This window comes from Raphanus sativus, chromosome 1, assembly GCF_000801105.2.
Source record: "Raphanus sativus cultivar WK10039 chromosome 1, ASM80110v3, whole genome shotgun sequence".
Lineage (NCBI taxonomy): Eukaryota > Viridiplantae > Streptophyta > Magnoliopsida > Brassicales > Brassicaceae > Raphanus > Raphanus sativus.
Window position 1 is genome coordinate 19,011,378 of NC_079511.1, and position 13,778 is coordinate 19,025,155.

The following is a 13,778-nucleotide window of genomic DNA, read 5'->3' on the forward strand; positions in this document are numbered from 1 at the left end:
AGAATGTGAACATTGTGTTTTATTCAGTTGATGGAGATATAGTTGACTATTTTGTTAAGACCTCGTTTGAACATGTAGTTGACTTTGTCTTTCCACCAAATGCATTTGATTCTCATGACTATTTGAACATCAAAGAGCATCTCATATTTCATGATACATCTATAGTGAAGCTCTTTGATGAAAAATCTGTCTATTTTCTATGGACAGTAGTGTGCTCCTTTGCGCATTTGGTTTCTTGTTCTTGTAGGAGAAGGACTAAAGGTGCATTGGCTCAGCCTTTTGATACCTATGATTAGCATGCACACAAAGTCAAGCTAGAGACTTAAAACAAGCTCACTTGGGAGGAAGTCCCATGTTTATCCATTGTATATATTTCTTTATCTTTCTTTCTTTTAAGTTGTTTAATAAGTATGGTTGAGATTTTCAGGTTGGGTCTATCTCTAGATAAGAGAAGTCTTCATTTCCACTTTAGCCCATGTTTACCGGTGCAACAAACAAGAGGCCAAGGGTCCTCTACCACCCAATTCAGCCAATAACTCCAAGTAAGTGTCACTCTAACCTTGTAAATAATTAGTTATCATGTTTATTTCTTTCCCTTAGATCTCTTCTTTGAGCTTACTCTCACACAAGGGACTGTGTGAAGTAAGTTTGGGGGAGAGTCTACTATCTCACATTGTTTTTTGTTTTGTTTACTTGTCATGAGTCTCATGCATTGCATACTTATTTGCACTAAAAAAAAAATTTAGTTGCATCATTTGCATCTTTAGGATTGAGTCTAGAAGCATATAGGTTGCATTCATGCATTGGGAGCCAACCTTGTAAAGAGCTCATGCTAAGTACTCAATATGATACCCTTTGTAATCATGACAAGTAGCTTGAGCACTCTTTTGAAAACTTGTAGAACTCCTCTTGAAACTCATTGATTGTTGAAACTTCTCATCTTTGAAGCCAACTCCAATCATATCTGAACTGAATGAACTTAATGCTTCTTGCTTATGGTCTTTTGTGTACTAAGTCATGGCTATACACACTTGAGTTGTCTCACCTATTTTGCCAATCTTTTTGACAAACTCAAGTGGTAATCCATTCCCTAAAACCCTTCCCTCCTTTCAAGCCATCATTGATTATTGAGTGAGGTCTTTTTGGAAAGCCTTACATGTGCATAATGTTGAGAGTATTGTGATCGACAATACTTGGTCTCCATTATTTGCTAGCTTTGAGACTCATGTTGTCTAGCTTCCAGGGTGGGATGGGAGTGTTGTAAAGTTTGATCTTGGGAGTGTGAAAGGTGATGAAAGAAAGGGTAGACTCTTAGAGCTCAAAAGAGATTAAGTCACTAGGGATAAGTAAAAGAAAGTTCTACCTCAAATTTGTAAAGAAAGTCTTGGCCCCCAAATAAAAAAAAAAAAACAAAACAAAAGAAAGAAAAGAAAAAAAAAAGAATAAAGAAAGGGGGCTAGCAAAGGTTAGTATGAGCTAATAAGTGCTTAAAAGTGTGAAAATCCCTAGTAGACATCAAAAGAAAGAAAGAGTTCTAGGTGAAAAAAAAATGTTCTTGAGTGTTTTGGGAAATATTTGGGTGAATGAAGAGAGTTTGGCATTGGGAGATAAGGATATAATTTACTTTATGTTTGGGAAAAGGGTAGAACAATGGAGATTGAGCATTGTATGCATGAGTTGATCCCTTTCTTAGATATATTATGGGCAATGTCAAAGCTACTTTGTGTTGAGAGTAAACCACCTTGAAAGATCATTTTAAACCTCTTGTTTCATTTTGAACTGAAGTTTTTCCTTACCTAACCAAATCATTTGGACCATTTGACCATTTGCAAGAATTCACTTATGATTTTGCTTAATGAATGTGAGAGTTGGTTGATTGGTGTGTATGTGGATTCTTGATAATAAGTGTAGAGATCAAAGGAGGTAGGATAGGTCTTGAGAAGTTAGAGTTAGAAAAAGCTTTTGTTCTTGCTATTTGGTACGATTATATAAGGATATCATGTTGATGGCTAAGAAGAGTTTCTTTGGGTGGTGAGCTCCCACTTTCATATCTCTCCTCTTTGATTGTTCTTGAAAGTTTACTTGAGGACAAGTAAAGAACTAGTGTGGGGGAGTTGATATCTCATGTTTTTATAGGTTTTTAGATTCATATTTTAGTTTATTATGATCATTCTAGAGTGCATTTAGATGTATATATTGCATTTGCATGCATATTTGTATATAATAGGGGTTGGAGTGCACAATTAAGAGTTTGGGGTCAATTCGCAAGGTCGTTTCTGCACATTCAATAGTTTTGGGGTCACTTTGTGAAACTCCAAAATTCTGAGGACCAGAGATGCAAAAACGAGAGAATCCACCATTGATCTTCTTCGATCGAGCTGTCACGAATCACGGCGAGGCTTGAGCCTGTTCCGGTGTAATGGTGACCGCGACGTAGGAGCTAAACGGAGATGGAAGAGCTCACCGTGAAGCTTTGTTTGGTGATTCACGGTGGTGGGGGATCGCGGCGGAGAAGAGGAAGCTCGGCCACGAAGCTTGGTTTCGGCGGTTGCAGACGACGATCCTCACCAGAGCAGAACACGACAGGGGCTGGACTGAGTCAACGACGACGAGACCATGAGTCACATTGGAGAGCCTTCACCGGTCATTTGGAGTCTCGATTTGGAGAAGTCAAGCTCGAGTTAGTGCTAGTTCAGAGCGGTTTGATTGCAGCGGGCAGATGACATCGCTGGGATTGTACCGAGCTCCACAGCGGCTTAGTGAACCGGGATGCATAACCCGCTCGGGAAATTCTACGTCAAAGATCCAGAATTGCAGCGGCCATATGGAGCGGTCACGTGTACCCGCTGTGGGGAATAAAACACAAGATTTTAATTTGATTCCGGTTTAGTCCGGTTTAATCCTGGTTTGTGGGATTAAACCAGCTCGACTTATGCATCTCCTATATATAGTTTTAGACCTGAAAACCCTAAGGTATCTCAATTTCTCTCAAGACTTTGCCTCATCTTGTAAAAGCTTGAACCTTTTAATCATTTTAAAGAAGTTCTTTATCTTAAATATTGTTTCTCCTTCTCATAAACATGATTAGCCTTGAATCTCATATAGATTTAAGGTTTCTCATGGAGATTAGAGAGTAGACACACTTTGAATTCATGGGCTAGGGTGATTAGGGTGATTAAGTGAAAATCTAGGGTGTTTAGTGTTAGATCTCTTGTTTCCTTGCTTGTCTACTACTCTTAATGCTAGATTTAAGTTTGCCTCTTTAATCTAGAGCTCTAGACATTTCCCACCCATAAGGTGTTTGATGAAATGTCTGAACCAAGTAGAGCTTGCTCTAAACTTGCCTTACACAAAGACCATTGTGTTAAGGGAGTTTAGATAGTTAATAAACTCATCCCTAATGATTGCTTAGATCTTTTAGGCTCAAAGACCTTCGATGTCTATTTGATTAAAGCAAATGAACATTCTTCTTGACCATAGAGCTTGTTTATTTTAGTGTTCTAGACTTAAGGAAGTGTTTGATTGATAGTTTGCCACTCTAGCTTGGATCTTAGTCACCCAAAGTCAAGTCTCTAGTCCCATGGATTCTACCTTAGCATTTGATTGAAAGCTTAGTTCTTGCACTTATTTCTTGATAGGATTTGAGATCACCTTTGTTTATATTCTAGGATCTTAGCTTGTTACAATCATCCATCTTCATATATGCTTAGATTAGGAGAGTTTGTGTATTCTTGGTGCTATAGATCTCTAGTTCTCTGTGGTTCGACAATCTTTTATACTATCATTTGACTTGGGAGCCTTGAAAACTTCCACTATCAATTATATACATAGATATTTGATTTATATTGGTGGTGTATATTTTTAACATTAATCATAAACGTTTATATAAATTTCAAGTACAATAATTTTATAATTTAAATATTATAATTGTTTGCTTTTAGTATTATATACATAGATATTTCTTTTAGATCATTAGTGGTATAGATTTTAAACGTTAATCTTTTTTTTTGTCCGCTCCCATCTTCGAAGATCAAGTGGTAGTCGAGTCTGAGTCGTTCCGAAGAGACGCTCCTTCTAGCTGGGTCTGATCTATATGGGGAAAAAGAGTACCACTATGTCTCGCTTCCTGAAAAATAAATTAAGGGATATTTTGAATGTTTATATAACTATTTCAAATACAATAATTAAATGTTTATATTACTATTTTAAATACAATAATTTTATAATTTAAATATTATTATATATCACTATGTCTCGCTTCGTTAATCATATACTTAAATGTTTATATAACTATTTCAAATACAATAATTTTATAATTTAAATATTATAATTAATAATTACCTTATTGTATTTGCATTTAATTTAAAAATGTCAGATATATTTGTCACTTCTTATTATATACTTACCTTATTGTATTTGCATTTAATTATTATCCAAATTAATATATGCATGAAAATATACTTAAAAATTATTATTTATGAAATTTATGTTAAATTCTAACCTGTCCTTCAAAGTTGAAGTTTCTTTTACCAATATTTTTTACACTTATTCATTTTATGTAATCTATTATTGTATATACAAACGTCTAAGATATGTTAGTGTTCAGACATGTATTATATAGTTTGCTAATGTTAAACTATTTTGTTATCGTATTATATTTTAACATAAATATTTTATATTTATAAAAATATAATTTATAAATTTAATATAATTATATTTAGTTCAATATAATATTTTTATTTTAACATGATGATTATGACAATAAAGTAGATAAAATAGGTAGAGTTAATTTAGTGAAACTATTTAAATAAACCTTTTAAAATTAAAATATTATTAAAGTATTTTAACAGATTTAATAGAATTTTACGAAGATATATATTAAAATGAAAAGATATCATGATTAAAGTAGTTACGAAGATTATATATTATTAGTTTTAATGAAACATATGTGAATATTTATGCATATATTATATAGTTTGCTAATGTTAACCCGTTTTATCAACATATTTTATTTTTATTTTTGAACATAATATTTTATAGTTATGTAAATAACATAAATATATATATATATATATATTCATATCTTCCTAATTATGACCGTTCTTAAACCAAAGAAAAAAAAATAACTAAAGCAAAATAAAAAAGGGACATATTACCAGAACTTGTAGAAGAATGTTGATGGTCAATCGTTCTTTCATGCATCGATGGTAACTCAAAACAGAGAAGGATAAATCGGTACAGCTTCTGAAAAAAGCATGTTTGAAATTTGATTTTAATATTATACAATCTTCTTTTTTTTTAATGTTGATTTATATTTGTGCCAAAAAATCATGTTTGATGTTTATATTATCTTTTTTTTTAAATGTTTATTTATATTTTTGCCAAAAAATCATCCACTTTAGAAGTTACTTTAGATATAATGTTAGTCAATTATAACTGTTGATTAACAATATGACTAAAATGATATAATCAACAAAAATTTATGATTATAATGACTTATGAATAAAAGTTCAATGTTTTTTTGGTTTATGTAAGGTTTATACCAGATTGTATGCGTGAAAACCTTTAACCAATTAGCTAGAAACCGATTAGCTAATCTCCTAGATTGATTATTGTCAATACTAACTTGATGTGTGTGTGTGTTTGTTTGACAGGTAAGTAAAAGGATAAGACACAACATGTTTGGTTACCCAGTTCCCGTTAGGTACGTCTGGGGGAAGAGCTAGCTTCCAATCCACTATCTCAAGTAACAAAGGCAATTACAAAGAGATATGAACTCACGAGAGCTACAACAAGACCGTAGCTCAAACAAGAACTAACACTCTTAGTTCTCAATCTCCGATTGCTATTCTCCTTCAGGTATGCTCAGACGATCTTTTAACCAAGACAATCTTGTTGCTACCTGATCTCCACAATCTGATTCTGTTTCCCGTGTATTGCAAGAAAGCAGATAGCTTTCCTTATAAACGCAGGACTTAGCGGATGCCCTAGAGACATCTCGGGCCTCAATGTTTCACCACTTCGCAGGCCCATCTGTTTTGGCAATATAAGACTTTGGATGGCTTGGGCTTTAGCGTAGCCCAACTGTGAGGGGTAAAACTCACACCTAGATTTTAGATCAGGTTTAATGTTTAGGAAAGGTTAGGGAAAGATAAACGCGGGCTGAATCCCGTAAGAACTTGTAGAATGAACTTCGATTTGTATTGATTTAGTAGAAATAGGATGGTTACAAAGGGTGATCTTTGATGAATACAAAGATTATATGAATATTACAATAAGAATGTTTTGATGAAGGTTGAGTAAAATATCAGTTGAGTCCGCCCCCTTTTTAGTCCTCAACCCTCTCTTTAAATAGCCTTGGACTTCTTTAGGTTGTCTTCAACTAATCTCCGAGATCTTCTCCGCTTGAGGTGGAATCCGCAACAGCTTCTCTTTGACCGGGTCCTGCGCTTCTCCTTGTCACAACGTGAGCTTCCTCTTCCCCGTGAGCTCCTTAGTTAGAGTCCTTAGCTTTCAGCCTCCGGCTCCTTTTAGGCATCGAGCCTGCGATGGGCCTGTCCCGGCTCATTACCATCTTTCATTATTTGGAGATCAGCTACCGGGCCATATTCGGGCCCAACAGTTGCCCCCAGCTCTCGAGATGAGGTTTCGTTATTCTCGGGAGCTAGACCTAGCCGCCCAAGCTAGATTCTCTTGTTGAGATCATGATTACTAGCTATCTCAACCATATTTATTTTTATCTGATCGAACGGCTGTAAATTTCTTTTGATTAAATCGATGGCTTAGATTAAAGCGCGTTTGAAATTTGATTTCCGGTTTTCGAGATGTGACAAGATATAAAGCAGCTAACATTAACTGCCGCTGTCCATATTCTCCACGCCTCCACTCGGTTTCCAAGGTAACTTCTCCTCCACCCCTTTATTTTATTACGCTTTTTTTTTACTTTACGTTCATCCTTCGATTCACCATTGATCCTCTGCGAATTTCTTAAAATCCTTAGTTTCTAAGAGATCTAGTTAGCTTATTCCACCTTTTCCCCTCTCAATCCTTTCGATTCCCCTTACCCCTCTTTTTAATGGACCCTCCGAAAGAAGGTTCCGGCAAGACCGGAATCTCTGCCCCCGGGAAGCGTTTAATGAAGGTTAAGCAAGAGATCGGTGAGAAAATGAAAAGAGACAAGAAGGAAGTCAAGGACTCAATCGCGGGGAGGGTCTCCAAGCGGGTGAAGAAGAAGGAAGTTTCTGGCGGGAGCACCTCTCCGGGCCCTCACTCGCCTTCCTCACTAAAGATTCAGGAGGTCGTTAACCTCATGGTTCAAGCTCATGGCCAAAAGGAGTTGGCCAGGGTTTGTTCCTCCGACGAAACTCCCGAAACAGCCCCGGAAGGTTGGTTTTGCATTCACGAGAAGTATATCTCTAAATGCCACCTCCGGTTTCCGCTTCCGGATCTCCTGTTAGACCTTCTTGATCATTATCAACTAGCCCTCTCTCAACTCTGTCCCTCGGTGATCCGAGTGATAAATGGTTTCATTACCAGAGCTAAGGAGGAAGGAGTCGCCGTTGGACTGACCGAACTGATGAGCCTCTACACGATCAAGGAGAGCTCTAGTAAGGACGGTGGCAGTGGTACCTACTATCTTCCTTGCCGTCCTAGGCTTGGACTTTTTAAATCCTCCGGTAGTGATGATGACTGGAGGAAAAAATACTTTTATGTCAAGATTGATCCCTCCACAGTCCCTTTGGGTCGTGCTCTCTCGGTTATTTGGTCCGATATATCTGGTTAGGATTTTTTAGGAATGTGTCTTGCTTATTTATAATCATCATTACTTGCTGAACCCTTGATTTCATATGCAGATATCGAGGATCCTCCTAAGCTTTCTGATAAGCTGTCTAGAGCTCTCTTTCGAAAGTTGCATCAGAGTCCCAATACTTGGGCGTCTTTCACCGTCTCTCGTATTGGATCAGCTAGGTTCCCGGATCGATACAACTCTAAGTTCCTTGACCCGATTCCTGCTGAAGATTTAGAAGGTGATTTTCGGATTCTGCTTATTTGTTTTTGATTTCTAGGTTTGCTTTCAGAGATAACTTAAAAAGCTTTCCATTGTTTTAGTTTCTGAAGGTCCTTTCGTGGTAGATCTTTCGACTGGAGCTAGTACTTCCGAAACCGAAAAGACTCAAGCTCCCAAGATGAGGCCTTCTTTCCGTTCCCGGAATAAACCTGCTGCAGCTGCCAGTGCTTCGCGATGCAGCGATAAGACCCAAAGAGGAGCCTTCCTTAGCTCGCTGAAGGAGGTCCTTGATGATGGGTCCTCTGTTCCTGCTAAGGATGTTAGTCCAGTTGAGCCTAGAGCTCAAGATATTGTTCCTGGTGTTGAGGTTCCGACAGTTGAAGCTAACCCTCAAGCTGCTAGAGGCCCTCTTGAGGTCGAACCTCCGAGAAACAAGAGGTCTCGGACCGATTTGGAAGATAGACCCGCCAGATCTTCCTCCTCGTCTTCACGGGGAGGGACCGTGGGTTGGAACTTCTCCCATTCTAAGCCGGGATCGATATTGGATGACCCTTGGGGTTTGGCAACCATCATGAGGCATATGAAGATGGTGGGGTGCTCCATGCCTTCAATCAATGGTATGACCAACAAAGAAGAGTACGTTGAGATAGCTCACCACGTGGGTCAAGTACGTAGTCTTGTTTTTTCCTGGTTCGCTATCAATCAAATTTTTTTTTTTTTTTATCATATACATTTTTTTTGTTATAGCTAGCTGGAGCCATCAACAGGGCTCAGCTGAGGTTCGAAGAGACCGTACATGGTGCTCATAGCGCTGGAGACTTAGCTCAGGCTACTGAGTTGTTCAAGACTACCAAGATGGAGCTCGACCTGGCTCGTGCTCGAGTTTCTGAGCTTGAAGCTGAGGTCGGGAGGCTCGGTTCGAAGGCTGATACTCAGCAAGGGAAGATCGAAAGTCAGGCTATCGATATTCGGGTGAAGAATAGGAAGATCAATGAGTTAGATGCTGCTCGCAGGATAGCTGAGCATCAGGTTCAAGAGTTGATCGTCTCATCTCAGGTTAGCCAACAGAACAAAGAGGCTGAAGTTAAGCTAGCTGTCAGGAAAGGTAAGAAGGAGGTGGCTGAAGCCTACAACAAGATCCTGATCTCCGTGAAGGAGAAGTTTGTCAAGAAGAAGGAAGAGACCGATGCTCTGATCTATGCTCAGGAGCTTCAGGCAAACACCGAGCTTCTGAAGGACCTATTGTCTAAGGAAATTGAGAATGCTGAAGAGGAGTATCACTGTTTGATGGTTTTGATCCCGGATGCTGGTGCTGCATGTGAGAAGGCTCAAGTTTCTGATTTCTCAGTTAGCAAGCTCCCCATTCCTCAATTCTCCGAGAGCTCAGGTACTTTCGAGATCAATATGTTTAATCCGACGTTTCCTGGGGAATATGGTTCTAACATGGGTTCGGTATCTCCTGATTTAGTTCCAGTTGAGACAACCCCGGGAGGTGTCGAGCAGGATGTTGAAGTAGAGGTTCCTGTTAAGGGGAATGACCCTATCGAGGAGGATAAGGATGATGAAGCTGATCCTGGATCCAAAGAAGGTTAAGAGCCGGTGCTCTTCATGTTCTAAAACTTTTGCCCAATGGGCTTCTTTATCCTTCGTTTTCAAGACTTATGGCCTGAGGAGGTCTTTAAACCTTTATCTGTTTGTACTTTGAATCCTTGTTAGCCTGGGGAGGCTTTTAAACCCTTGTTTAATTTCAAACTTGGTTATCGTTTCATTTTGAGTTTTTGGCTTTAGTCGTGAAATATGACAACTTGATCATAATCGAATCTTATGATAAGTCTGGAAGACTTTGGTCGTTTTTAGTTCCTTAAGAGGAATTCTTAGAGTATCGGGACTAGCTTAGGATTTTTAGGAACCTAAGTTTAATCTGGACACTTTAGGCGGGGGTTCTTGGAAACCTGAACTTGTTTGTGGGATTTTAAGACCCGTTGAGACTTGCTTAGGATTTTAAGACCTTTGTGATTTGATGAGGATTTTAAGACCTCGGAGATTTGATAAGGATTTTAAGACCTTGGAGAATTGACAAGGATTTTAAGACCTTGGAGATTTGGTAAGGATTTTAAGACCTTAGAGATTTGGTAAGGATTTTAAGACCTTGGAGAATTGACAAGGATTTTAAGACCTTGGAGATTTGGTAAGGATTTTAAGACCTTAGAGATTTGTAAAGGATTTTAAGACCTTAGGTCCGGGTTTGTAGGGACCTGAGCTAATCCGAAGGATTTTTAGGACTCTAGGTCCACGTTTACGGGGACCTGTTTTGGTCAAAGAATTGAGATATCAAGAATAATTTCTTTATTGATAATTGGATACGTGGTATCACAGTAATCATACAATTGTTGCATTTTAACGATCATACACTTTCTGTGTGGACTATGTGATTTTAATTAGTCATATGCCCCCTTTGATTGTAGTGAACGAAGTGTTGAGATGAGGTTGGGGCTGCACTCATGACGGAGTTGCCTACGTACCCAGTCAAGGGATCAAGCCTAACGTAGTTCAGGAATTTTAGGTACCTAATGATAATATCTCTTAAGATTCGTGGCATTCCACGACCTGATTTCAGGTACCCCGGTTCGCACCTTTCAGAGCTTGTAAACGCCAGGTCGTACCACGTGGATGATCTGGTAGGGACCTTCCCAGTTGGTTCCTAACTTCCCAGCATCTGGTTCTTTGGTTCCTTCGAAAACTTTCCTAAGTACTAGGTCACCTATAGCGAACTGCCGGAGCCTGACTTTGGAATTGTACTGTCGTGCCATTGCTTGCTGATAGTTTTGAATTCGAATCAAAGCTCGGTCCCGTCTTTCCTCGATTAGATCGAGGCTGTCGGTTAGGAGCTGATCATTAGCTGCGGGATTGGACGTACAGAGTTCCCGGCGGAGGCTACCAGCAATGGTTTCAGCTGGAACGACAGCTTCCATCCCATATGCTAAGGAGAAAGGGGTTTCTTCTGTAGCTTTTCGTGGGGTGGTCCGACATGCCCGAAGTACTTCAAGTAACTTCTCTGACCAGAGTTCTTTCTGGGTTCCGAGGCGTTTCTTGAGGTTTGCTAATACTGATTTATTAGCAGCCTCCGCCTGTCCGTTACCTTGAGGTCGGCGAGGTGATGAGAAGGTCAGGCGAATATTACACTTCTCACAAAATATTTTGAAATCGTGGGATATGAATTGTCCTCCATTGTCAGTTACGATTTCGTATGGGACGCCGTGTCTACACACGATTTCTTTCCATACGAATTGCTCGACCTCGACCCTGGTTACCTGTTGGAAAGCTTCAGCTTCTATCCATTTCGTGAAGTAGTCTGTTAGGACTAAAAGGAAGCGTAGCTTCTTCTTTCCACTTCCTGATGCTACTAGTGGTCCCACGATATCCATGGACCATCGCATAAATGGATAAGGGGCGGATATGTTAGACAGCTTTTCCGCAGGTTGGTGTATAATCGGTGCATGCCTCTGGCATTTGTCGCATGAAGAGGAATAGGCCTCACAGTCTGCAATAATGGTAGGCCAGAAATATCCTTGTCATTTGATTCTGATGGCTAGAGCTCTTCCTCCAGAGTGGTTCCCGCAGGAACCGTCGTGCATTTCCTTCATGAGTCTCATAGCAACGAGGCCATGGACGCATTTTAGGTAAGGTCCGGAAATGCTTCGTTTGAGGAGGACAGATTCAGTTACGCAATATCTGGCGCTTAATGCTTTGAGCTTTCGAGCCTCCCATTTATTGGGTGGAGTCTTTCCCTCCAGGATGTATTGCGTGATTGGAATTCTCCAATCCTCTCTTCCTACAACTTTGTTATGAAGAGACGAGGGAGGTTCCTGTTCGGGACCTGGTGTCGTGGTGCCCCCAGAGGTATTGGTAGGATTGGGCTCCAGGGAGTCTGAATTCCGAGGAATACCTCCAGATGAATTTTGGAGAGTTGTACGGCTTCTGGTTTTAACTCTGCAGATGATTGGGTCTGAGTTGGTGCCCCAGGGGTATTCTTGAGATCAGGCTCTAGGGAGTCTGAATTTCGAGGAATATCTTCCATGATTTGGATTGTGTTCCCGGAGGTATGCTTTTTAGAGCTGCATATTCTGGTTTTTGGGAACCAAAATGTTGTGACAACCTGGGTAGCTACCGTTTCAGGGCAGGTACCTTCGAGTTGCGCTGTTAGTTTGCTCTCTTTCTCAGCTTTAGTAGCTATGTCGATGCTTGGTTTCTCAATTCATTCTACGGGTATAATCCGTTTTACGAGGGGGTCTGACGTGGAAGCTAAAGCAGCCAACGCATCTGCTGAGGAGTTCTCTCCTCGTGGGATTCTCGTTAGCTCGAATTTGTCGAACTGCCTAGTGAGGTTCTGGACGACTTCGAGATATGCCCCCATTCTTTCGTCCCTCGTTTCATATTCTCCGTGAAACTGGCTAGCTACTAGCTGTGAATCACTATAAGCATTTAGCTCACGGATTCCGAGGCTTAGGGCGAGCTTCAACCCTGCGATTAGTGCTTCATATTCAGCTTCGTTGTTTGAGGCGCTGAATCCGAGCCTATATGACTGCTCAATGGTTTCTCCTGCTGAAGAGGTTAGCCTTAGACCGATACCGGAGCCCTGTTTTGATGAGGCTCCGTCGACGTATAAGCTCCACTTCGGAGATTCCATTTCGGAGTCTAACTGCTCGGATGTTAGTTCAATGATAAAGTCGGCAAGGACCTGAGATTTCGCTGCTGCTCGAGGTTTATACTCAATATCATATTCGCTGAGCTCTATGGCCCATTTAGCCAATCGCCCTGACTGGCTAGGGCTGTGCAAGATCATTCGTAATGGTTGTGAGGTCATTACAACGATCGAGTGCGATTGGAAGTAAGGTCGCAATTTTCTGGCAGCTGTTACGACTGCTGGAGCTAGTTTTTCCATTGCAGGGTACCTGGTTTCGGCGTCTATCAAGCTCTTACTGGTGTAATAGACAGGTCTTTGTTCGTTTTGTTCCTCTCGTACTAGAACGCCGCTGACTGCAGCAGTTGATACAGCGAGGTATAGGTACAATGGCTCTCCTACTACTGGTTTAGATAGCGTGGTAGCTATCTCAACCACGAATATTTTGTTGCATTTCGCGACCCTCCTGGATCTGTAATTGCTATTGGGGGAACTTTTTGAGGATTTCGAATCCTCCCAAATAGCAGATCCTGGATATTTTCTGGCTACCATGTACAGTAGTTATCCCTTCGGGTGTTGGGAATTTTACGCACTGATGGTACGTTGAGGCTACTGCCTTCATTTTGTGAATCCAGGGTCTTCCCAAAATCGCGTGGAACGGGGAAGGTCTATCGATGACTACTAAGTTGGTCATTTTCATTATTCCGCCAGCTATGACTGGGAGCTTGATAGTTCCCAATGAGGTAGCTGTTTCTCCGGAGAAGCCTACGAGGTTAGCTTTTTGGCCAATAATTTCGTAGTCGTCTATTTCCATCCCTTTTAGGGTGTTATAGAAAATGAGGTCGACAGAGCTTCCTGTGTCTATCATGAGCTTAGGAACCTCGTATCCTGCGATGTTCAGGGTGACAATCAACGCATCATCGTGAGGTCTGTCAAGATTTGAGGTCTCGCTTTCCCAGAAAGAAATCTTAGTATTGGACTCAGGGTTAGGAGGCTTAGGTCCAGTGTTAGACACAGCCTTCCGCACGTGATTCTTAATGGAATTGACGGAGTCTTGACATATGTCTGATCCTCCAAGGATACAGTCCA

General features: G+C 40.3%; 1 protein-coding gene across 1 annotated transcript; it reads left to right on the top strand.

Moving 5' to 3' along the window:
• The first annotated feature begins 7,075 nt into the window (after positions 1–7,075).
• On the top strand, positions 7,076–9,601 carry LOC130497454 (meiosis-specific protein ASY2-like). Its single transcript, XM_056990243.1, has 4 exons — positions 7,076–7,778; positions 7,854–8,027; positions 8,110–8,675; positions 8,756–9,601. Exons 1-4 carry the CDS (start codon positions 7,076–7,078, stop codon positions 9,599–9,601), a joined length of 2,289 nt encoding a protein of 762 aa, XP_056846223.1.
• Positions 9,602–13,778: the final 4,177 nt, after the last annotated feature.